Raw genomic sequence first — 26,989 nt, 5'->3', positions numbered from 1 at the left:
GCCGCTTTGTTGTTCTTCAAGCGGGTAATTGCTATTCGAATTTCTTCATGGTCGGGTAATGGAACATCTATTCCATCGTCATCGATTGGGGAATCGGGTTCGCCATCTCCTGGTGTTGTACTTTCACTGCCATTGAGCAGGTCGGAGAAGTGTTCCCTCCATAATCCCAGTGTGCTCTGGACATCCGTTACCAGATTACCTTCTCGGTCCCTACATGATAATGCTCCGGTCTTGAAACCTTCTGTTAATCGCCTCATCTTTTCATAAAATTTTCGAGCATTACCCATGTCGGCCAGCTTTTCAAGCTTTTCATACTCACGCATTTCGGCCTCTTTCTTTTTACGTCTGCAAATGCGTCTCGCTTCCCTCTTCAGTTCTCGATATCTATCCCACCCCGAACGTGTTGTGGTCGATCGCAACGTTGCGAGGTAGGCAGTCTGTTTTCTCTCCACTGCGGAACGACAATTCTCATCGTACCAACTGGTTTTTTGGCGTTGCCGGAGACCAATTGTTTCGGCTGCAGCGGTATGCAATGAGTTTGAGATGCCGTTCCACAGCTCCCTTATATCGAGATGCTGATGAGTGCTCTCCGAGAGCAGGAGTGCAAGTCGAGTAGAAAATCGTTCGGCTGTCGGTTGTGATTGCAGCTTTTCGACGTCGAACCTTCCTTGTGTTTGTTGACGGGCGTTCTTTGCTGCACAGAGGCGAGTGCGTATCTTTGCTGCTACTAGATAATGGTCCGAGTCAATGTTTGGTCCTCGGAGCGTACGCACGTCTAAAACACTGGAGACATGTCTTCCGTCTATCACAACGTGATCGATTTGATTGCGCGTGTTTCGATCAGGGGACAGCCACGTTGCTTGATGAATTTTTTTATGCTGGAATCTGGTACTACAGACAACCATATTTCGGGCCCCAGCGAAGTCGATCAGCCTCAGGCCGTTTGGCGATGTTTCGTCATGGAGGCTGAATTTTCCGACTGTTGTGCCAAAGACACCTTCTTTACCCACCCTGGCGTTAAAATCGCCAAGCACGATTTTGACATCGTGGCGGGGGCAGCGCTCATAGATGCATTCTAGGCGCTCATAGAAAGCATCTTTGGTCGCATCGTCCTTCTCTTCCGTTGGGGCGTGGGCGCAAATCAGCGATATGTTGAAGAACCTCGCTTTGATGCGGATTGTGGCAAGACGTTCATCCACCGGGGTGAATGCCAGGACTCGGCGACGTAGTCTCTCTCCCACCACAAATCCAACACCGAATTTGCGCTCCTTTATATGGCCGCTGTAGTAGATGTCACAAGGACCCACCTTCTTCCGTCCTTGTCCCGTCCATCGCACTTCTTGGACGGCGGTGATGTCAGCCTTTAGTTGTATGAGGACATCAACCAGCTGGGCAGAGGCACCTTCCCAATTAAGAGTCCGGACATTCCAGGTGCATGCCCTCAAATCATAGTCCTTTATACGTTTGCCGTGGTCGTCATCAAAAGGGGGGTTTCTCATCCGAGGCCTGTGTTTCTTATTCACTGGTTATTCGTTTTTATGTGGTGGGTCCCAAGCCCTACGCACAACCGCACAAGCGGGCTTCGCCTTCTCACTTTAGCTCGCCTCCAAACGGATGTCTGTTAGCTACCCAGGGGATACTTGGTCTAAAACCGGAAGTCGTGAGCTGCTTGAGTCATATGCAAAAGAATCGTTCCTGGCCACTCCCAAGTGAATGGCAATCAGAAACTTTCCTCACTTGCGTGAACTTCTACATATGACCCCATCCCCCAAAGTAGAGTATTGAGTAATAAAGTGTTAAGTTATAAGGATTTAGAGATAAAGATTAGTGTATAGCCATTAAACGTAAACGACAGATTTTGGAAATCTGTTACAATTGGTGTCAGAAGTGGGATTGACAAATAAAATTCCATAGGAGATAATGGTTAAGTTCAATGATTTAAAGATACCGCAACTCAAAATGGAGTTGAAACAACGAGGCTTAGCAACGAATGGGTTGAAAGCTGAGTTACAAGCCCGATTTCAAACTATAATTTTAGGTTAGGTATAAGTAAGGTAATCAGATCAGTTGTAAGAAAGTCATTGTACATACATAAATACAGTGAATTTCCCGGAATTGTAATTTTTTCCGGTTATTAACAATTTATGCATCTTATTTGATTAATTTGAATTTTTTATTCATATAATTCAAGCTCATAATATTTACAGGGAAAGCAATAACTATAATTTCACACAGTTGCAAAGAAAAAACTGCGATGAATTGACTTTAACGTATGATTGGTATGACCTCCTGAGTGGTTATGGAAGAAACTACTGAAGAGGAACTAAATGGTTCATTAATACCATTTTATTCAAAAAGATCCTCCCGGAAATACTAGGTTGTATAGATTTATCCTGCTCGCATCATTTCTGAAATCCCCGTTAATCTTTGGTTTGAGCAGAATCGTCAATATCAAAAGCAACTTTGTGTCGCACATTTAATATATAATATGTTTTAATAACACTAATAACACTTATTTATAACATGACTATTGATGAATATCACAAGAATTTGTTGCCAAGGAAAGTCAGTTGCTTTTCTCATAATGAAAACAGAAATTTTTCTATACTCAATATCGAAGTCATAAATTAGTTTGTCATAACAAATTCGAGTTTCCATAATCAGACCACATGAATCGCACAGAACTCGATTATTATGCAATATTAAACGTCCCTCGGGATGTGCCCAAGGAGAATATAACGCTGGCGTATCGCACATTGGCCATACAACTTTGTCCACATCGCGATCCAAAGTATGAACGCGACTTTGTCCCTCTGTTGGGACCAACACATATGGAGCCTTTGTCAAAGAACCGCCAGTGGGAATATATTAACATGGCCTATGATGTTTTAGGTAAGATCAACAGCGAAAAATGTACAATTATGCAAAAATCATAAAAACATGAAAATATAGGAAACGATTTGTATCGGGCCATCTACGACCGCTTCGGTGAGGCTGGACTCTTTCAGGGCATTCAATTACCTAACGGTTACTTTCCGCCTTATCAGTATCATGGCGATCATATGAAAGTATATCATGAGGTTTTTGGCAGTTACTCGCCTTACGCAAATATCATCGACGTCGTTACTAATCCACCTTTACTCTATTCCACATTGGAGCATGGCATTGGTGTACGAAAAAAGGATCCACCTGTGGAAAAAATAATTTATTTAGAGTTAGAAGAAGTATTCAAAGGCTGTACGAAGTTGATGCACGTCTGGAGACAAGAGTTTATTGACACGAAGGAAACACGCACAGAGAAAAGGTAAGACAATAATACAAATATTGACTATATTTTAAATGTTTTCCGTTGTAAGAAAAAAAACACTTAAGCTCAAGATAATGCCGGGTACCACCCAAGGCACACGATTTTGCTTCAAGGAGGAAGGTGATCGCAGCCCAACTAAAATTCCAGCTGATATTATATTTATAACAGCTGATAAGCCGCATCCTATATTCGAACGTAGTCATCATCATGACCTAGTCTATACCCATCATATAACTTTAAAGGATGCACTTGTTGGTTTCAGTTTCACAATTAGAACATTAGATAAGCGTGCTCTGAAAATAAACGTGTCCGATGTGGTGTTCCCAGGCTATAAGAAGACTATGCAAAAGGAGGGACTTCCGGTGTGTGAAAATCTACCAATTGCTCCTGATATGAGGCCCGCAGGGTTGAAGAAAAAGAAATTTGGAGATCTGATTATCAAATTTGAAGGTAAGATGGAATTTTTGGTGAGAAAAAGCGGTTTATTATTGAAGAGCTAGTAAAATACACTAGTATGGGTCGATTTGTAGACAGTTTGAAATTTCAAGATTGTATATACATACAGTTCGATGGTTTTAGAGAATTTGTACTCAAGTCAAACATAATTTTCAATATGCATACGTAAGCACTAAACATCTGAAACATAGTCGAAAAACGGCTCTTTGGTACCTACAATAAACTCAATGTCATTCTATGCATAGCACCGTAGATATAATCGATAGGTATATTGCCGCGAAGATAACTGTTAGACTCAGAGAAGCTGGTAAAGGGACCATTTTTAAAGGGAACATACTGAAATCCTCCCTTCTTTCGACCCCTGTGTCGCGGAGGCTATCCCTAGGTTTGCTAGGGACATGTACATGTATGTAAGAGGCACATTGAACCTTTCACGGATGGATCTAAACTCAAAGGAAAAGGTGGAAGGGGAGTCTTTTTTCGTTTCAGGACACAAGATATTGCAGAGATTTTAAGTCGAGCTGAATACCAATATGGTTACTTCTCTGAGAGTAGGCATATTTCAGAGATCTGCATTTGTGCGGCTGCAAAAGGGATCACATGAACCACTTACTGTTAATAATGTCCATCCTGCCGCGAATGTGCTAATAGGACTCTTACATACATATATACATGTATGGACTATGGTTACGGGTAAACATTTGGATACTTTTCTCTCCAATGTTCAGCTTGCGGTAGACAGAGTTTGAACTACCTCTGCAGACGAACCAGTCGCTTAAATTGATATAAGCCATCTTTGATCCATACTTAGGAGTATTTAGCATTTAAATGAAGATTTATCTTACATACTTTCTGAGTTCAGAATAATTATTTGAACTGACCTTAACAGCCGGTTTCACGAAATTTTCCCCATAATATAATTATTGGCGATCATAAAGCAATTATTTGACTCTTATTAAATATATGCGATTATTCTTACGGATTTGTTCTTTTCAGTTGAATATCCGAAAACTATGACAAATAAAATGCGGAATTTAACTAAGGATTTCTTTTATGAATTAGAAGGAATGGAAGAAGAAGCTGGAGATGCTCCACACCCCATTCACACCCTTATGCACAAGAAACGAGGTAAACGTTAAGCAGCTGAGAGTAACCACCCATTAAAAAGGAACCACTTCCTCCTGAATAACTTTTTCGAAATTGTAATTTTTTACATTTAAATGAAAGAAATAGTAAAAAAAATGTTGTAGAAATATCCATAATTTGAAATGTGAAATTTTGTGTGTATTTTAAGTATTATACGATGTTCGCTTGAAATCTGAATTTATAAAGGGTGATTTTTTAAGAGCTTGATAACTTTTTTAAAAAAAAAACGCATAAAATTTGCAAAATCTCATCGGTTCTTTATTTGAAACGTTAGATTGGTTCATGACATTTACTTTTTGAAGATAATTTCATTTAAATGTTGACCGCGGCTGCGTCTTAGGTGGTCCATTCGGAAAGTCCAATTTTGGGCAACTTTTTCGAGCATTTCGGCCGGAATAGCCCGAATTTCTTCGGAAATGTTGTCTTCCAAAGCTGGAATAGTTGCTGGCTTATTTCTGTAGACTTTAGACTTGACGTAGCCCCACAAAAAATAGTCTAAAGGCGTTAAATCGCATGATCTTGGTGGCCAACTTACGGGTCCATTTCTTGAGATGAATTGTTCTCCGAAGTTTTCCCTCAAAATGGCCATAGAATCGCGAGCTGTGTGGCATGTAGCGCCATCTTGTTGAAACCACATGTCAACCAAGTTCAGTTCTTCCATTTTTGGCAACAAAAAGTTTGTTAGCATCGAACGATAGCGATCGCCATTCACCGTAACGTTGCGTCCAACAGCATCTTTGAAAAAATACGGTCCAATGATTCCACCAGCGTACAAACCACACCAAACAGTGCATTTTTCGGGATGCATGGGCAGTTCTTGAACGGCTTCTGGTTGCTCTTCACCCCAAATGCGGCAATTTTGCTTATTTACGTAGCCATTCAACCAGAAATGAGCCTCATCGCTGAACAAAATTTGTCGATAAACACATTTCGAACCGAACACTGATTTTGGTAATAAAATTCAATGATTTGCAAGCGTTGCTCGTTAGTAAGTCTATTCATGATGAAATGTCAAAGCATACTGAGCATCTTTCTCTTTGACACCATGTCTGAAATCCCACGTGATCTGTCAAATACTAATGCATGAAAATCCTAACCTCAAAAAAATCACCCGTTATTTATATTTACGTATATCACACACTTTATAATCCGTTATTAAAAAATATTTGAATTAAAAGACTGTAGACTATAAACTATAAACTTAATCAAATAATATTTCACTGGTAGTGTCAATTAAATTTTTGTGAAAAATGCGCTGCTTCCGGATCGGTTGCTTGATGTGTATATAATTATAAGTAAGAAATTCGTATGTGAAATACTGATAGGGCTTGATGAGTATTATCCGGGTACTGCGTCAGACATGGCAATCATTTGTAATTCATTTGCTACTTTCCGTACGGGTCAAATGAACAACGAAGTCGATAATCGCTTCTGTTGCGGACGAAACCATCTAAAACATTCCACGAAATGATTTTAGGTACCTTGAAGTTGATCGAGATACTAAATCAGATACTAAAACGATATTGTATTGCTGTAGAATATTTGGGCATGTGGAAATCCTGAGCAATTTGATGGCCTGAGAGCTCATCGTTGACTGATGCGCTATATCCCAAATCAATGCAGGTGGTGGTTAAATTGCATGAGCTTATTGATGCTCTCAATATTCCTGTTTTATCCACAGCTTGTTCCTTTTTACAAATTTTGATGACAATGGTCGCAGGCAAGAAATTGCCGAAACTGAGTCCAATTTTTAGCAAAAAATCCAAACTTTCTGTCTTTGAATAGTAGTAGATCGCTATAATCGACATATTGCTTTATATAACACCGATATTAAATAATAAAATAGAATAATTAACATTAGCTTTTCTTTAAAACGATACGAACTTCTCAGTGCAAGGAAAAAGGCGCTTAAAATGTTTTTTAGCGTATAAAAAATGAAGATTATTATTTTATTCTCCATAGAAAAGTTGAGCTGAAGAATATATAAAATCATAAAATAACGATATATCGTTAACGTGTTAATTAGTAATCATTACTGCTCTCAAGGAATTTAAAAAATCATCACTTATTTATTAAGACTAAATGAATGAGTAATTGCCGATGTGTGAGTAAGTAGATAAGTTAAAAATATATTTATATTTAAAAAAATTCGTTTAAATCTTATGCAATGAATACAAAGAGTAAAAAACTCAAATTAATACAGACACGCAAAAATACATACATATATGCATATAGATATATAAATTCTTTCTTTGTAACAATTTTCGTTTTAATTTTGCCGTCTGCCATTAATATACATACAAATGTTTTACATGCAAGCGCATACACACGCAACTGCATGTTCTTGATTTTTACACTTATTTTCACATAAATTTGACTACTTTTAATTGTCTAGAGAAATTGGAGTATTATTCGATAATTAAATATTTAAATGGCACATTCATGATCATATGATTATATTTATAGTTTTCACTTATGTAAGTTAAAGATTTATATTATTTTGCTTACTTATATGGTTTGGATTGTTTTGAGTTTGCTCCACTTTCTTCATGTCTTCTAATACAGCCTCCGCAGACAATGTTTATTATTAAGTCTTACTCCTAATGCTGTTTTTAGTGTGAAGTTAAAAATGTGTTGAACACATTTACATATTTATGTCTGCAACACAACATTAGCGAAGTTATTACGGAGTTAGTTGAAAATAATAACATGTAAATATATTTTATTTAAATAAATGACTACTTTCTAACTTAAAACAGTCACACACTATATATTTGAGGTTAAGTTATAGGCTGACATTTTCAAAAAATTTAACATTTACTTATTTTATTTCTCTTCTAAACTTCGACTGGAATATTTTCTCAAGGATAGGCGCCAAAAAGCCAATTAAAAAGTTATAATTTATAATGTGTATAGAGAATTAAAAAAATAATTACAGTTGAACTTCTATTACTCGAAATTCTACATAACTCGAACTCTAGAATTGGCAATATAAGTCAAATTTCATATAAATTACTTTCCATATTATTTCCATTGTAAATTTAAATTCTTTACTTTCTATCCTTGTTTATATTCCTAATTCGGTATACAACTCGACAAATTAGAACAACTAAACTTTTGTTTACTAATTACAACTAATTCCACTAATCACTTTAAGTTTCAGAATTTTTTTGCGAAAGGTTTGTTTTATATGTTATTGATTGAGAACAACGTTGATGTCAAAACTGATGTGCTGCGCAGAGGGAAAAGTCTCCATGGTCACTCAATAAATCTGAATTCTTTTTATCAATAACAACTAATTATTGTAAACCGCAAAAGGGTCATTGATTTAATACACGAGAAAAGTGAAACTAGCTTAACATCTTAGAGCAAAAGTGTCACAATTAAAAGAAGAAAATATTAAAGACTTATACACATACATAAATATCAGTGAACTCTGCTCTCGTTTTCTCAAGGCTTTTTGAAAGACTTTCTAGACGTTCAAGTAAATTTTGCAACTTTTTAACATTTATTTTTTTTACGAGTATTCTTTCTCAGTTGTACTATTTTAATTTGCTTTGTTTTGATATATTTGTATCATTTAAAGATTAAAAAGCAATTTCAATTGCATTTTAGAGTAAAAGTCTCTCTCTACATACATACATATATATGTACAATTCAACTTTTTTAATTTTGATCAAATTGTTTTCATACCGTTATTTTGAACTGAAGACGACGTTCCAGAATTTTGTCCGAAAAGGCACATATTTATATTAACTTTTCACCCGATCATTCTAGTGATCCTATGTACATATGCAAGAAATGCTAACGTGTCACTGGGTTTTCGCTATTTTTAATATTTTTGAAAATTTCTTTGTAAATATATTTAACAATGTTTTCTTCTTATTTTTTCACACATACTGGCTATAATTCTTAGCTATACACTTACATTTAGTAGCCGTTACATCGTATCCCACTGTAACTACCGTTTATGCGCCCATAACTGTATCGCCCATCGTATGCAGAGCCATAACCTGATCGCAAATTCAAAGGCATTTGATAAGGCGACGAGGGGGAGCTACTTCCCGATCTAGCAGCACCGTATTCGGAAGGCATCGCATAGGGATTAAGAGCGTTGCGGCCGTACATCCGCATATCGCGGTGGTTACTGTTAGCACTTATGTGGAACGGGTATGACTGCCCTCGGTGGTAAGGGTGAGAGGGATGTAGTGTCGAATGTGGGTACTGGGGATACAATCGTTGATGTGGAGATGGGTAAATGTTGTTATCTGCATATCTTCGATGAACATACTCTTGTTGTGCATATTGTTGCTGTTGTTGCTTATGTTGCTGTAATTGATTAAGTTCAAGTGGTTGCTGGTCCGGCTTAATTTGTAATTGGTGTTGCTGTTGCTGTTGTTGTTGTTGTTGTTGCTGATGTTGGTGAACTTGTTGCCAATTTTCGTCAGCATCAAAAGGCTCGTAGTTGTCAGTGAAGCTGTGGCAATCCGGTGGACTCAAGAGAAATGTCTCGAAAAAGCGACCGATTTCAGTGGATCCAAACGCTTGTTGGAATCCAGGCAATGGTGTCATATCCTGTTTAATAATAGATATGTCAATAGTGCTTTTAAAGCAAATGTGACAATGTTGATATGTGTCTTAAATTGATTTCAACGTTTCAAATTTTGGCTGTATCTAAGTAACGATTGGTAATTTATTTTTCATGCACTTTATTTAAAAAGTGTAATAATCGAAAAAATCCCAAGCATACTTACCCGATTGTCCTTCATATCGCTGACCTCGACACTCTCTTTATCCTCGTGCCGCTTTCCAGGAATGAGGTTCGATTTCCGTTTCGATTTTCTGCTTGGTATCAGATCACATTCCATAATGCGATTTTTGTTCGAGCGTATTGACGCAGCAGCTGCTGCCGCCGCCGCCGCCACTGCTGCCGCCGCAGCAGCAGCAGCTGCTGATGTGGGGACTTTTAGCTGCGTCGTTGGCAGTGGCACATAGGCAAATGCGTTCATATTTGAGATGCTGCTTGTTCGACAATAGTCGACTGGTGAATTCTGAGGTGGAGCTGGTGGCACAGGCGGAGATGGTAACTCTTGCGCGGAAGGTTCCAAATGGGGCCGTGGAGATATCGGCAATGGTGTCCGCATGTTATTACTACTGGGAGCAATACTCTCCCTGGTTTTCCCTCCAACTTGAACATTTTCCTGCTGCTCTTTATGAGTTTGCTGTTGGTTAAGAGGCAATTCCGTACATTCTTTGTGTTCGCCTTTCATTTCTGTATTTCTGGGAACTACCTGAAAATAAAGCAATGAACAATAGTAGTGTTTTGTGAAAAGTAAGTATTTGACACATAGCCCATTAAAAAAAAAAAAAAAATTTTGGTAGTCGGTTCTGTCACATGTTATACATTTTACTTTGCCACAACTTTTTCCTTTCTTTCACATTCCCTGTGATCCCTGGTGTCAGGGTTCAATCCACGCTCACTTGCTCCTAATATTTCGGACCACAATGGATGTTATTGCGCGATTATGTGAACAAAACTATTATACTCTCCGATCACCAAATTTCATTACTTCGAATCAAATTTTTAGCACTACACCCTGTAAAGGATGCTACAAGTCGTGGCATCGTTAAATCCCTCCAAAGACCGTTTTCACACGGGCAATTTTTGTCGCGGAAATTCTTAGTTTTATAGGAGAGGGGGCGACCAAGGGAAGCGAGAGAGAGAAAAATTCTCCTCTATTCGTCTCCTCTCCAAGGGAAGCGAGAGAGAGAGAAATTCTCCTCTCTTCGTCGCCCCCTCTCCTATAAAACTAAGAATTGCCGCGACAAAAATTGCCCGTGTGAAAACGGTCAAAGCATATTAATGTATTCATTTCATATCTGTCTTATATTTTTAAATTCTCTTGCGTTTTTAATTCTCTTATGCTCATATATTCTACACAACATTACCTACTACTTAAATGTGTATAGGCACGCTAAGTTTTTACGAGTACTCATTAACCACGTGCAAGGTGGGCGGAGGTTGATGAAGGGCGTAAACGAAAACACAGCCCGTCGATAGAGCTAGCTATTAACACGTCAGGTATAAACTGGGCAATCCCATCGGAGTCGCTCCAGGTGTCAGTCATTTCTAAATATGTTCAATACGTACATTTTGCTCTCAAAGTTCGAAATGTATTATTTTGCAGTTTCTCAAATTCATTACATTAAAACTTGTCAAATATTAAGTTTGCTAAAGGAGGCTAATCGTTTAAAATGTCTTACTTAATAGTTCCTCGTGGTTGTTTGAGAACCCTGCTGTATAACACATTATGCTTTATGTATGTACATTTCAAATTTTGGTCATTTACCTCTTGTGTATTTAAAGTTAACTCATTCAAGAATTCTTCTGTGCGATGGGTATCTGAGGATTGCTCTATATTATTCTGAGTTCCTGGTGATCTTGTTGGTTCCAAAAGTGCGGTCGTATTATCTGATCCCTCTGTTTTGTCATCTATAATGGATTCAAATAAAATAAGATGTTATTAATACAAATTACGAGCATATTTTATTTTAAAATTGTTTTATATGAGTTCAACCTGTGCTATTATGCAAATTTCATCCAAAAGGAAAAATCAATTCATTCACATACAATTTACATCCTTTTTATTAATCATTCCTCACTGAAATTTCTCATAGCCCTGAGAGAGAGCATGGGCACAACTTGTTGCACAAAGCGTGCCCCAATCATGTTTATTTCATTACCATCTTCACAAAGATTTCGCTTCACCAAATTCGTTTCCATTATATGTGATGATGAGTATTTAACAAACATAAAGAGAGAGTAACATAAACATAAGAGAACTTTGAAAGAGCTTTATATGAAATAAAAATATTTGTAAAGTAGGTGTGTATGTAATTCGTAGGACTCTCTCAATGATGCACATGGTTCAAGAAAAAATAATAAAAACTGCATTAATACACCCTCCCTTGAGTGGCAAAATGGTACACACAACGTTATGCTCAAAATATGGTCAGTACACTGAAAAAAACACCGTTATTCAAATTTAGATTTTCGAAAGATGTACATTTTGTTGAAAGTTATACAAATATTTAATGATTGCTGACTAAAGATGGGCATTTAGCATATTAGTTAATAAGGGGCGAATCCGTAATTTTAGGATTTGAGGTTATACTGAATTTGACAGTTTGCTAGTTCGCTAAACCTCATACTTTACGAAGTTTTAAAAAATTACTAAGACGAAATGAGAAGAAGGCCCCTCTGCCAGGCTGTACTTGGACTTTAGATGGAATCCAATTTCTCTGAACATTTCATCGCTTAATGCTAAAAAGTGCGCAAAACTGCTAAGCTGCTATAAGTATGTATATATCATGGTATATTTCATTAGTTATACATATGTATATTTGTATGTGCAATGGGATTCCACATACAGCCACACATTTGTTATGAATGTGTTTATGCTTGTGCAGATGTAAGTTCAAGCATCAACTTTCTGCAAATATTGATTAACTCTTCACAGCAGAACAGAATGAGTGGTGGCGTCGGTGCCGTTGGTGGCAACATCTCTGATAAACTTTTAGCTGAATGGATGGGTATACCAGTAGCGCCGTGAAATAGCGTGCGAAGAATGCCTATTTAGCTGGATTCATGTGTTTGTATGCATGTAGATGGCTATCGGGATATGTACTTATTACGTGAAGGCAAACAAGCGCTTTAAATGAGTCTTCGCAGCGGAGACATAAGATGACTTGGTTCCTTTATCCATACAGGGTGTGGGTGTTTTATGGACCATATTGCTCTCCTTGCTTTATGGCTCTTTCGGCATCAGTAGTGCCATCATCGCCAGCAATGTTATTATCACAACCACCAACTGAGCAGGTCCAACGGCTCATGCTGAGAAATATGTTCCACTATTGCCAATACTGTGCATAACTTCTGAACTAAGTTTGCACACTGATCTCAACGCAAAAGCTAGACATTCAGGTGGTCTAAGGTTGGGACACCTTAAGTGAATTGAAACACTGAAGCAGTAGGAATAACAACATAAATATAATATAGTTATATGCCGTTAGGGTTCCACCAAACCCAACAACAACAACCCAAATGTTTCTACCGCCAAGTACCCATTTTTCTTTTTGCTAAGGTTTCATTTTTATACTCTCGCAACAAATGTTGCTAAAGAGAGTATTATAGTTTTGTTCACATAACGGTTGTTTGTAACACCCAAAACTAAACGAGTTAGATATAGGGTTATATATACCAAAGTGATCAGGGTGACGAGTGGAGTTCAAATCCGAATGTTTGTCTGTCCGTCCGTCCGTCTGTGCAAGCTGTAACTTGAGTAAAAGTTAAGATATCTTGATGAAACTTGGCACACTTATTGGCACCATAGGAAGGTTGCTTTCGAAAATGAGCAAAATCGGACCACTGCCACGCCCACAAAATGCTGAAAACCAAAAACACATAAAGTGCCATAACTAAGCCATAAATAAAGCTATGGAAATAAAATTTGGTACGACAGATCGCACTATGAAGGGGCATATGTGGATGTAATTTTTTTGGGGAAGTGGGCGTGGCCCCGCCCCCTACTAAGTTTTTTGTACATATCTCGCAAACCAATAGAGCTATATAAACCAAACTTTATGCAGTCGTTTTTTTAGCCACTTCCTAATACAGTTCAAAATTGAAAGAAATCGGATCATAACCACGCCCACCTCCCATACAAAAGTTAGGTTGAAAATTACTAAAACTGGGTTAACTCACTAACGAAAAACGTCAGAAACACTAAATTTCACATAAGAAATGGCAGATGAAAGCTGCACTCAGATTTTTTTACAAAATGGAAAATGGGCGTGGCGTCGCCCACTTATTGGTCAAAAACCATATCTCAGGAACTACTCGACCGATTTCAATGAAACTTGGCTTGTAATAGTTTCCTTACAACCCAATGATATGTTGTGAAAATAGGCCAAATCGCTTCACAACCACGCCTACTTCCTATATACCAGAACTTTGAAGACAATCTGAATCGTTTACATTACAATATATAAAGTAAACACTAGTGAAGATATCGGTGCAGAACTTTGCACAAATATTATGTTAATAGTGTGGCAGCCCCATTCTAAAAATCGCCGAAATCGGACCATAGGTTTTTAAGACCCCATATATCGAACACGAGGATCTCGGTGCTTCTAACCTAATATTATGGTTTCCAACTTTCAATGGACTTTATATAATATATATGACGAATATGTGGGTCAAATTGTGTATTATATAATAAAATAAAGTTAAATAAATAAATTGCGAGAGTATAAAATGTTCGGTTACACCCGAACTTAGCCCTTCCTTACTTGTTATATATAAATATATACATACGTGTATATATGTATACAAGAAAATGTGTACAAAATAAGGGCTAAAAAATTTAATGTTAGCACTGACAATTATGTACATATATATGTACAAAATATTCGTATATGTACGGTGACATATCGAACAAAATTTCAAAATAGTGCACTATAGTGTTGTACCAAATTGTTTCAGTGTAAAACTATGTTGCAAATGCTTTTAAAAAGTCCGTTCCTTTCACATTTTTCTGTCTCTACACTTTTCTATCATCGATTTTTTCGCCATACGCATCCACCAACAGCATATTGAATCCATTCCGAGTTTGCATGCTCCACCTTTGTGTGGATGAATTTCCAGCAAGAATTTCCTAAAAGTTCATTTATGTACATGACTTGATGACATTAAGCCAAATCGCCGCCATTGCGGTTGTTTCTTTTTCTTCATTTAAGTCGAATTTGAGCGCACCTGTATACCTAAGGGAGGCCTTATTGTAAATAGCAGAACTTATCACATTGCATTCTACCCACATACACCTATACATGCAGTGTGAGTTTTAGAGAAGACAGGGCATTGTTTATCGATTAACACACTGGAAATGATCTGCTTGCTATTGCATACATACGTGGTGTGTTCAAAAATAACGGGAATGATAAAATTTTAAATTTCAGTGGTCAAATTTTTTTTATCATGTCGATATACATGCAACTGAAAATTTTGTGCTGTATTTATTACTTCTTTGTCTATAGCAGTCGCTAATGTTAGATGTATGTACATATGTATATTTGTGAGCTATTTTGAAGACGGGAACAGTTATATATGTAAACGCATAAATAAATATGTTCGTACATCAAAAACTATAACTCATGAACAATTTCACCATTTTTAATCTGGTTTTCTTTTGTCCTTTTCATTCTGATGTCATATCTTAAACATTGGCGAAATCTGACAACAACTACTTCCCATACGAAGGTTGTCTTTTATATTTCGGGATTAGAGAACAAATACAAATCTTAATCATCGAAAATCGCTTTATTGTTTTTCAAATTATTCTCCATTAAGATTCAACACTTTTGCACGCGTTTGAATCCATTTTCGAAGAACTTTTGTCACTATTGCTTGCGTTCTGAACGCATCAACCGCCTCTTCAGGTATCGAAAAACGGAGGCCTTTTAGTTTTTTTTTACGTACGGAAATAAAAGAAGTCATTCGGTGCAAAGTCAGGACTATATGTACATATGTATGTATGTGATTGGCGTTGAAACCGTTTAGCCGGTTAGAGCCGAGTTGATGATCCCAAGTGTAACCAGGTACACCAGTACAGCTCATCGTTCCATCGTCTGCGATATTCGCCATTGCCAATGTTCTGAGTTTCCATAAAACTTGCGCAAAATTTTCTTCTCGAAAACTCCTAGTATCGTCTCATCTGATGTTGACATCGCCCAAGCTTCTGAACCATAAATCTGGACGTGAATGATAAGTTTTATTTTGGTTCGTCGAGAGAGGATTTTTCTTTTCAATTGCCTACTCAGTCCAAAGTAGAACCTGTTGGCAAGAGTGATTCTGCGCTGGATTTCGAGGCTGATATTGTTGGTGTTGTTCATACTGGTTCCCAAGTATACGAAATTATCTATGACTTCGAAGCTAAGACTGTCAACAGTGACGTGGGAGCCAAGACGCGAATGCGCTGACTGTTTGTTTGATGACAGGAGATATTTCGTCTTGTCCTCATTCACCTCCAGACCAGATCCAGGCGGGAAACAGGCGGTTATTGCTTCCGATGATATCAATATCGGCGTACGTCAGGAGCTGTCCACTCTTATAGAGGATTGTACCTTCTCTATTTATTCTAGTGAGTCATCTTGTCTGAAACCTCGTTTGGTATCGAACGGCTCGGAGAGGTCCTTCCCAATCATGACGGAGCTTTTGGTGTTGCTCAACGTCAACTTACACAGCCGTATTAGTTTTGCGGGGATACCAAATTCAGACATCGCGGCGTAAAGGCAGCTCCTTTTCGTGCTGTCGAAAGCAGCTTTAAAATCGACAAAAAGGTGGTGTGTGGCGATTTTCTTTTCACGGGACTTCTCCAAGATTTGGCGCATGATGAATATCTGGTCAGTTGAGAATTTTCCAGGTCTGTGCCATGGTAATTGGCACAGATTGTGGGATCTCCCTTTTTATGGATTGGGCAGAGCACACTGAGATTCCAATCGTCAGGCATGCTTTCTTCCGACCATATTCTGCAAAGAAGGTGAAGCATACACCTTATCAGTTCTTCGCCGCCGTACTTGAATAGCTCGGCCGTTAATCTATCGGTTCCCGCCGCTTTGTTGTTCTTCTTGCTATTCGAATTTCTTCATGGTCGGGTAATGGAACACCTACTCCATCGTCATCGATTGGGAAATCGGGTTCGCCATCTCCTGGTGTTGTACTTTCAATGCCATTCGGCAGGCTGGAGAAGTGTTCCTTCCACAAACACAGTATACCTACTCTGGTCATCAATAACTAGATCACCTCTCGGGGTCCTTCAGGAGTGTGCTCCGGTCTTGAAACCTCTTCATACTCACGCATTTCGACCTATTTCTTTTTTTGACTGCAAATGCGTCTCGCGTCCCTCTTCAGCTCTCGGTATCTATCCTATCCCGCACATGTTGTGGGCATTTGCAACGTTGCGAGGTAGGCAGTCTGTTTTCTCTCCGCTGCGAGACGGCAATCCTCATCATACCAGCTTGGTTACGCGTGTTTCGATCAGGAGACAGCCATGTTGCTGGTAAATTTTCTTGTGCCTCAGGCCGTTTGGCGATGTTTCGTCATGGAAGCTGAATTTTCCGACTGTTGTGCCCATGACACCTTCTTTACCCACCCTAGCATTGAAATTGCCAAGCACGATTTTGACGCTCATAGAAAGCATCTTTTATCACATCGTAGCGGGTTTCGCCTTCTCACTTTAGCTCGACTCCAAACGGCTGTTTGTTGGCTACCCAGAGGATACTTGGTCTAAAACCGGAAGTCGTGAGCTGCTTGAACCATGTGGAGAAGAATCGTTTTTGGCCACTCCCTAGTGAATGACAATCAAAAACTTTCCTCACTTACTTGAACTTCTACACATTATCCCATCCTCCTATATGACTCTATGGAATATTAAAGTTTTGAGTGCTCAAAAATGCAGTTGTTTCAGTCGATGTGTGAGAGCTCGCATTGTCGTTTTGAAGAGTGATCCGTCACCATCACGTTCATTTTCAGGATTTCTTTAAAAACAAATTCGAATCGTTCACATTACAATATATAAATCAAGTTCCATTGAACATAATGGAATACAACTTTGCACTAATACTTTGTAATATCGATAAATCTTTTTAAATGTTCTATAGAAATTCAGAAGAAATATTTTTCTTGTAATAATATTTATCTGTGTCAATAATTGGTAAAATTTGTTTTTGTTTAAGAATATGGTGCAAAAATATTTTGCACTTGCACCGAAATTTGCATTTGCAAGACCATTTGCACTGGATTATGATTACCCCTAATGGAATACAACTTTGCACTAATACTACTTTGTAATCTTTTTAAATGTTCTATAGAAATTCAGAAGAAATATTTTTCTTGTAATAATATGTATCTGTGTCAATGATTGGTAAAATCGGGTCATCACTTCCCCAGGTTAACTACCAAATATATTGATTTTTAAACTTCCGATGGACTTTATACCGAAAAGATGGCATAGGCCTGCATTCAAAGCCTCCCTCACTTTTAAGTTGAAAAACGTACGTACAACGACCAATTTTTAAATTTGGTAAATTTTCTGACATCCTGCTATTATAAATGGTAATCGGTTCTCAAACACGACCTACTTCACATGTTACACAATATTGTACTCCATCTGAATATTTTAATTTACAATATATAAATTAAGAAGCTGTTAGGCATTTAAAGGCATAGCTCATACTTAATGGCTTTTGTTATTTTAGTGGAATTTATGCCGAATATATTGGTCAAAGTGTGTGCTATATTAATAAAATTAAATAAATAATTCGAGAGAGTAAAAATTATCGGGTACACCGAACATAACCCCTCCTTAATTGTTTAAAGTTTTATCAATACCAGAAAATGATTATACACATTGCGAGAGTATAAAATGTTCGGTTACACCCGAAGCCAGTGATTAAAACGATTGGATATAATGTTCGATCTCTCGATCTCGGTTCGATCTCTCGGCCCAAAGTCCAAAGACTTTTTAATTTGAACTTTTCTTATTTTATTTAATTTAAGCCAATAGAGACAGTGTTAATTGTTTGAATAAAATACGGCCTAATAATTTAGCCAAATACTCAGAATCACTTATGTACATAATTGAAGGTTTTCGGATTTGAAAATTGTACTATGAGCCATTAAAAATATCATACTTATGTGCTTATACTGATACTACCAATATGCATGCTACCAAAAACAATTGCTTCAAACAGTGTTTAGTATCCTTAAATAAGTGGCCATACATAAAGACAAATCCTGTTATAGTTGCCAGAGCAACACACAGTATCATCCTGTCTAAATTTAAATATATTTAAATAACGCAATTTTGTGGGCGTAGCAGTTTCCGATTCCGCTTATATACGAAATTTGTGTTTTGAGTTCTGTTATGAACAGACGATAAACAGACAAACAACAAAATCTCTTAACACTTTGTGAGAGAACAAAAAACAACAACTTTTTTTAAGTTCAATATGCAAAAATGATGAAATATTTCATATAATTACTCACCAGATTCTTTCGTTGCCTCAAACAAATTTCTATCATTGAGGAACCTTCGGTCTATGGTTTGTTCTTTCGCATTGGACGAGTTTTCCTCAACTACCATGGCAGATCCCGGATCCCCCATATTAATGTCGCCTTCAACGATCTCCAGATTGAATTTTGAAATTTCATTTTCCTCAAAGTCTTTTATATCCGCACATTGGTAAGACACTCCAGAAGATGAGCCCACCGACATTGGATATTCACCATTATAAACTGGCGTACTTTGTGTGCTATCGCTTCTGGCGCGAGTACTACAACTGCTGATGCTGATACCACTATCCGTGCCGGTAGCGCTTATTAATGGTGGTGAAGTGGTCAAACATTCGCTACTCGTCGTCTGTTGCGGTGAAATGATTCTACTTGCGCTGGCCAAGCCATTATTATGGATGGCTGATTGAGATGTACTAGTTTGTAGATGCTTTTCCTCATGGTAATCCCGTGAGCTATCTTGCGCGTCTTCACTCACTGTTGACAATTCGGAAGATTTGCTGGAACCAGATTGAATTTGCAACCCGGGTAATTGCTGAGATGGTTCCGCGCTCTGTAGAGATGTTGGCATATTTCCGGTAAGCAATTCTTCGTTAGACAATGTCTGCGTTGCAGAAGGCGAACTGAGGGATTGCTGCTGGAACTGGTGTCTTAATTGTAAATGAGTATTGCCATCATCTGGCGGAGGCCGTGACACGCTTCGTGCGGTCTGAGTGTGAGCTGGAGATGGTGGAGATATTAGCGTTGCAGGTGGGGACCTGTTGCCGTTTAAATGCATCATCAAGTGCAGTGTTTGTGGCGTTGTTTGCCCGTACGTTGGCTGTGTCGTATTGAGAGTGTCAGCATAATGTCGCATGTGCGATTCATTGGGCCCGAATGAGGTTTGGTGTTGCAACAGTTGCGATTTCGGTGACGGTTGCTGTTGCTGCCGCAAATGTGGTTGACGTGGTGGTTGAGTATGTGGCGCTGAAGAATATTGTTCTGGCAATACAGAACGCTGTTGCTGCAGTGACATGGTGTTTGATTGATAGGCAGCACTGCGGGGCGGGTAATGCAACACGCTGGATGGTATCAACTGCTGTCCAGCTGGTGTATACATGCCACGCATTGAATGCTGCGGTAAACTATGCGGATAGGGCAAGTATCTTGCACGGTTACTGTAAATACTCGAAAATGGTCCACTAGACACATTATTGCTTGCGCCGGGTGGGCCATCACTAATTAGCCTATTGTTGTAAGTGTTGTTATAGTGCATATGTTGTTGCTGTTGGTGATACTGTAACTGCTCCGTTGAGTAATTTTGTTGGTGATTCGCTTGTGTTGTGTGATGGAATTGTAGGGCGTCACCGAAGTTACCATAGCCGGAGGAATATGTTTGTGGGTGCGGCGACGGTGCTCTGGCTGGATACCTCATGTTGGGGGCCTGTGACTCTGGATAATCTTTAATCAAACCTTGTTGTGGGGGAGTTGTTGGGAAGTTCATCGTTGTTGTTCTATTACTCATATACATGTATTACTAATTTACTTTGATCAGATTTTAGCTTTTCAGACACATTTCAAGCCAAGATCAAACTGACTTCTGATTTTGTACAAATTTTCAAAGAACATGTAGACTGTTTAAGTGTTAATCTGTTCTTCCTTTATATTACCATCTTTTGATAATTTCGTATTTTGAACTACATATCGCTGTGTCGATCTTTATATAATTATATATATATTTAGCAATATTTTCTTCTTCTTCTTTTTCACGCTGCTTCGTGCATGTACGACGTCCAGATTCTTGAGTTCAATACGTGTGCTTTGTTTGGCTCCTTCCTCTGGACATAAGACGCCCCTCCTCTGCCATTACACACCCTTCACTTGCATCACGGATACATCACTAGTTTCGTTTTGTCGGTTGAGTTTTTCATTTGACGCCATTCGCTCAATGCTTGCTTTCTTCAATTTCTTGAATGGAACAAAAGCTTACAACGTTGAACAAAGGAGAAACTCTCCCAACAAGAATATCCTTTTTTGGTAGTGAAATTGACCATTGTACTCGTACTCTTTTATGCTTTATTCACTCCCATTCATAACATTTCAGTGACGTTTGCATTTAGTTTCATGGACTTTAGTGAAATTAAGTGAGTTTTTCCAAGTTTTCTAATCAATGGCTTTCTGTGTGGATAGTCAAAATGAACTTTATTCTGCAAGACAAAGAGAAAAAGTATTAGGGTATTCAAAGAATTTATGTTATATGATTGAAGCTATGGTCTCCATGCCTTAAATGAAGATTATATACATATTTTGTTAACACAAATTTAAGGTGAACTGCAAAAGGTTTCGCATTAATATTATTATAATCTTAAGCAAAAGAAATGAATGAAAGGATTATTATACAATCAATTTAACAGTTAGATATAATTTATGATTTTTATGTATTTATGTAAAAGAGTTTAGTTTCCCTAAGACCTTATTTCTTGTAATACGCAATAGTAATCGAGATTTACATTCGGTACACACAATCATAGTATGAAGAGGCTTCTGTCATTCCACAAATGACACCACTATATGACCTACCACTCTCTAAAGATTTCCAAGAAATGGCTGTCTCAATTTTTGACAGGATATCTCAATTCGTCTGCCACCCCGATCATTTGATTGATACATATGTAGGAGCATATTGCCACTGAGTGATAGAATATTAATAAAACTATAATACTAAACTACAATTACCTGATTTGAAATTAAATCGCAGCAAAATAAATAATACCTTACTGCATCAGAATTGGGTACGATTTATTTCACCCGATACACAAATCTGAAACACTAACTGTCTCTTCTGATATTGAAAGGGAGCTTCCTCACTAAATGAAGATTAAATATATTTTGGGTAAAACAAAGTATTCTAAAGCTTAGTTAATCAATGAAAGGAAGACTAAATACCTTCACTAAGTAAATAGTTAGAAGATTTTACTCATATACCATTTCAGACTTCATCAAATTTTTATGATTCAATGGCTACTAGTAGTATGACTGAATTCTCTTATGGGATAATAATAATAAATTGCCGAAAAAGCCAACAAAAATAAAAACAAGAGAAAATGCATTCTGTAGTAAATCTATTTGAATAATACTTTTAAGAGTAAATAGAGAAAGTATAAGAGAATTCATTTGAAGACGCTCAAGTAAATACACAACAACGTTGATGCTCTAAACACAAAGACGACGACACGACGTAGCGACGGCTGGCTACAAATGCCGCTTTGAAGCCAACGTCTTGAACATTTTGAAGACGGCAGCGACATATCAAACAGCGATTTTGTTGCTGTACTGAAACCTTTCACTTCAATAAAATTTAGATATTTTGTTCAAAGTGAAAATATTTGAAAAAAATGTATAAATAGGTCGATTTATCTGTTTTAAATAATTGATTGTTATTACAAATGATATATCAAAGCTATTTGATGCTTCTTCCTGCAAAATAAGGTCATACTTGTTAGAACTTTGAATAATTTTGCATTTCACATATTAGTGGCAGCTTTACAGCGGCCATTGTCGTTGGCAAAATTAGAAACATTTCTGATTTGGTTTCAGCGACAACTTCAAGCCTGCTGTCGCGAAGTCATGCTGTTGTCTAAAAATGTGTGCCCATAAGAACGAGTGTATTTTAATATTTGACAGATGTCGCTCGTCGCTTATCGTTGGCTGTGTGTTCCGCACTTAACTTAGCATTTTTGACGCTTTCTCGTTGGCAGTGTTATTCCGCAACTTGAAATGAATTACGCGGTTACATACATATAAATACATACTTATGTATATATAAATAAATGTATGTACATTTGTCCATATTGATTCACACCCGACCATGGTTATGTCCGTAGATGATGAAGATTGATCCTTATAGCAATGCTGTCTCTTAACGGGTGATCCATGTACATATTCACATAATTTTTGTGATTTTCTGTGGAAGGACCTAGAATTGTGTGTACTCCCAGTTGCTGTCGCTCCAACATAGTTGTTAAAAATGTTGTTGGTGCATCTAACAACGAATAGCGGAACAGCAGCGACAGAAATTAATCAATAAACACCACACTCTACAAGCACGCAAAAAATCAAACAAGCGAAATAGCGAAACATGTGTAAAGCAAAATGAATAAACACGCGTGCACTGTGAGTAGATACATATGTATGTACATAGATGTATAAGGATGTACAAGGAACAGTATGATTACATAGAAAAACTAAACTTAACGTTACACATTGACATAACAATGGCAGTTATAGACTACCTTACGACTAGTATGGACCACAATTTCCGTCAAAATATACCGGGGTTCTACTAGTTCAAAAGGGACAAAATAAAATCTAGTTTTTTATGGAGCACCTTCACAGGTATGCAATACAGTCAATGATTTTTTATTATATTGTATTAGAGTATTGTTTTTATACTCTCGCAACAAAAGTTGCTAAGAGAGTATTATAGTTTTGTTCGCATAACGGTTGTTTGTATAATAAGTCATAAAACTAAACGAGTTAGATATCAGGGTGAAGAGCAGATTTCAAATCCGGATGTCTGTCTGTCCGTCCGTCAGTCTGTTCGTGCAACCTCCTCCCATACAAAGGTTAAGTTGAAAACTACTAAAAGTGCATTAACTCACTAACGGAAAACATCAGAAAGAATAAATTTTATAGGAGAAATGGCAGAGGTGAGCTACACTCAGAATTTTTTTACAAAAAGGAAAAGCTCCCATATACCTAATTATAGGTTTCTCAAAAATACGTTATGTCTTATTCCGCATATAACGGTTATTAGATATATAGATATTGAGGTATCTTAGCAAATTTAAGTGAGCGTAAAATCATGGATATATTGTACCTTGATGGTGAAAATTAGTGAAATCGGTTTAGGAATTATCTCAGCCATTATATACTATATACATATGAAGATTTTCGTTATTCTATTGGACTTTATGCCGTATACATATATGGGTCAAATTGTGTGTTATCTTAAATTTGCATCAATAAATTGCGTGAGTATAAAATGAACTTAGCCTTTCCTTACTTGTTCAATCTTAGTAAACATCATACATTACATACGGTTCCGGTTCCGTTTTCATTCAAGAAATTATAGAATAAACTAATACATCTGCATGTACATGGGTAACCTATTATATATATATGTATGTACATATGTATGTATAAACGAGAAAGTAAACCAAACTGCAACATCAGGCTGCAAAACGGAAGTAACTAACAACTTTAGTATTTATTTATATATGTACATATGAACATAGATTAGCTTTTGGCATTCCATTTGTTCGGATTTTTCAAAATCTCTTTATGCGTAAACAAAAAAAGTGAGGACATGACAAACTGTGTGACGTTAAACTGATTTTTGGACTGGGAAATTAAAGGATCTTAGTACATACATATGTATATCAAGAGAGAGTGTAAAAACCAATTAAATGCATATGTTTTGGCATACCACACTTGCTAAATGACCTGTAACGAGGTACCTAACGATATGCAAGAAATTGGTCAGAATTGGCGGACTCCAGACGTTGAAATCTGGACGTTGACAAAAATTAACAAGCGTTTTAAACAACATTGTAACCATATGCGTAACAAGTATCTGTCATATACGTTGCATTCTGATATACTGATGTACATACACATACATACATATATGTATGTAATTGCATGAACTTTTTCGCGGTTAAATCCACTGATGAAAGGGTGTTGTCCACATTGATTTTGTATGTACATACATATATCCATGTATATAAGCAAATAAAGTGTTTTTTGTTGACAACAAAGAACTACGGACGAACTTCTGAGTCTATAATATATAATATATATTTAAAGGTTTATTGCATGCACTTGGAGAGTTAGAATACAATTTTCAAAATAAAATAATTTCTTGCCAAACAAAAAGCAGACTAATAGACTTTTGTGTACCTCTATTTATGTGTTGAACGGTATTCCAGTGGACATCATTTCACCTGAATATTTGTGCGGCAACTTAATTTAGTTTTCACTTTCCTTAACACAACTCTTAAATCATTTGATTTCTGATTGCAAATATGACAACTGCTTATTGGAATTTCAAAAAGTAAACCGTTATATAGTCATATTTTGTATTTATACGCGCACGTGCACATACAAACTTATGTATGAATGACGAGATGTATACGTATGTACACTACAACGTTGCGATCGAAATCACCCACCCTTTATTGCCTTCAGCAAGCACTCAGCAAAGATTTCCAACAGCACCTCGCTGGTGCCGTACAAAGCCAGAAAACCATGAAAATTCCGAGAACCTTTCACCACCCACACATTTATTCACACACACACACAGTAGCCTAACCCGATTGTGGCAAACACCTACCAGCTGGCAAATTAAACAAACAACAAAACAATATGTGCGTTCCATCCACCAGAGTGCGACCGTTGTTTTCAAAAGTGCGACGAAGACTGATTTGAGGCTTGTTGGCCCGGCTAGCTGTTTGCTGGTGGCAGCCGCCTTCTCTGTAAGTACACCATGCCATCAGAATGCCATGTATACAACAGCGCACCCTAAATGCAGGCTTCGAGTGCATAGCATAGCTCCAATCGGGCACACCGTGCGCACGAATCAGCTATTCGTCATGCGTGGACGAGGATTTGGCTACATTCACATACAAAGGCGCAAAATGTACCCTATAAACCCATGCGAAAATGCTAAGGACCTCCAATCGAATTTTCGGTTTGCACTATGGTGCGTTACCACAACACGCGCACAAAAAAGTAATGTGCTGTACTTGAGAAGTACTTTATTTTAAATTTTTTTACAAATTCTTCGAATTTTTATGAGGGTACACTTCATATGGTAAGATAATTGTAAATCTTTTCCATTTCGTCACTTGTGCCATTTAAGATGATACACCCTCTTTTCTTTGTATTGGAATGGAATGGAAGGTTCTGGAGATAACTTTAACAGCCTTTTTTTATTATTAAACTAACTAACGAAACACCGTACTATGTAATCGACCGTGCAAAAACGTGCACCAACATTCTGACCCGGATTGTGCGTTGCGTGTGTTCGCAGCGAATCCACCGATGACGACCACGAACGGCTAACGATTTGCAAACCCTCAACTACAAACAAGCAAACGGGTTGGAGGCTGGATGACAACACTGAACTTTACGCACCGAAATATACACACATATACATCTGTATATAAAAGGAAGGGTATATAGCAAGAAAAGAGATTTCGCACGTTAAGAGCAATTCTAAACTTCTAAGAGACACCAATAAAAAGAAAAAACGTGCGTATTTCATTGTTGTGCTCACCACGAATTTTCGTAACATTGCCCGTTACAATTTACCACAATAACATTAGGCGGAAGTGGGAATTATTGACGAAGATAAGCAAAAGAAAATATAAACCAAAACAGAGAGCAAACAGCTTTTAGTGGGTGATGAAATTTTTAAAATCAATGTTGCGAGAGGGAATTCCAAGAAGAGAAGGTACAGTATATTTTTTAATGAAACATATACATATGTATATATTTATGTGTGTACGAGTATATATATATAAATGTAGATATGTGAGTTAATACCACCAGCAATATATTTGTAGTTTCACTACACAAACATTCCACACGATGTCGGGTAGTCAATTGGCAATCCTGTCAAGATACTTTTCCGAACAAAGCTAGAATGTTACAAATTTTCGGACTAAACTCGAACTAGCAGAGCTAAATAGAGAAGCTACAATCAAGAGTGTACCGCTGCTGGCGTACGCCGATGATATTGATATCATCGGAAGCAACAACCGCGCCGTTAGCTCTGCTTTTTCCCGACTGGATAAGGAAGCGAAGCGAATGGGTCTGGAGTTGAATGAGGACAAGACGAAATATCTCCTGTCGTCAAACAAACAGTCAGCACATTCGCGGCTTGGCTCCCACGTCACTGTTGAGAGTCA

At 37.6% G+C, this 26,989-nt stretch overlaps 2 protein-coding genes across 4 annotated transcripts; one reads left to right on the top strand and one right to left on the bottom strand.

The window, feature by feature from the left end:
• Positions 1–2,538: 2,538 nt before the first annotated feature.
• LOC105211536 (dnaJ homolog subfamily B member 13) lies at positions 2,539–5,112 on the top strand. The gene is made up of 4 exons (XM_011183013.3): positions 2,539–2,892; positions 2,953–3,304; positions 3,357–3,757; positions 4,760–5,112. Exons 1-4 carry the CDS (start codon positions 2,670–2,672, stop codon positions 4,900–4,902), a joined length of 1,119 nt encoding a protein of 372 aa, XP_011181315.1. The 5' UTR covers positions 2,539–2,669; the 3' UTR covers positions 4,903–5,112.
• Positions 5,113–6,965: 1,853 nt separating this feature from the next.
• LOC105211595 (ecdysone-induced protein 74EF) lies at positions 6,966–26,322 on the bottom strand. 3 transcript variants are annotated; one of them, XM_054229370.1, is made up of 6 exons: positions 24,978–26,322; positions 19,014–21,223; positions 11,260–11,402; positions 9,664–10,200; positions 8,838–9,484; positions 6,966–7,567 (listed from the first exon to the last, which is right to left on the bottom strand). In XM_054229370.1, exons 2-5 carry the CDS (start codon positions 20,545–20,547, stop codon positions 8,840–8,842), a joined length of 2,859 nt encoding a protein of 952 aa, XP_054085345.1. In that variant the 5' UTR covers positions 20,548–21,223; positions 24,978–26,322; the 3' UTR covers positions 6,966–7,567; positions 8,838–8,839. The 3 variants fall into 3 exon arrangements, with proteins under 3 accessions (XP_054085345.1, XP_011181415.1, XP_028895626.1); XM_011183113.3 differs by lacking the exon at positions 6,966–7,567 and having other exon boundaries at positions 8,037–9,484; positions 24,978–26,321; XM_029039793.2 differs by lacking the exon at positions 6,966–7,567 and having other exon boundaries at positions 8,037–9,484; positions 25,411–26,321.
• Positions 26,323–26,989: the final 667 nt, after the last annotated feature.

Source organism: Zeugodacus cucurbitae, chromosome 4 (assembly GCF_028554725.1).
Source record: "Zeugodacus cucurbitae isolate PBARC_wt_2022May chromosome 4, idZeuCucr1.2, whole genome shotgun sequence".
Taxonomy (NCBI): Eukaryota; Metazoa; Arthropoda; class Insecta; order Diptera; family Tephritidae; genus Zeugodacus; species Zeugodacus cucurbitae.
Note: the sequence above shows the minus strand (reverse complement) of the source record. Positions and strands in the feature narration are given on the sequence as shown.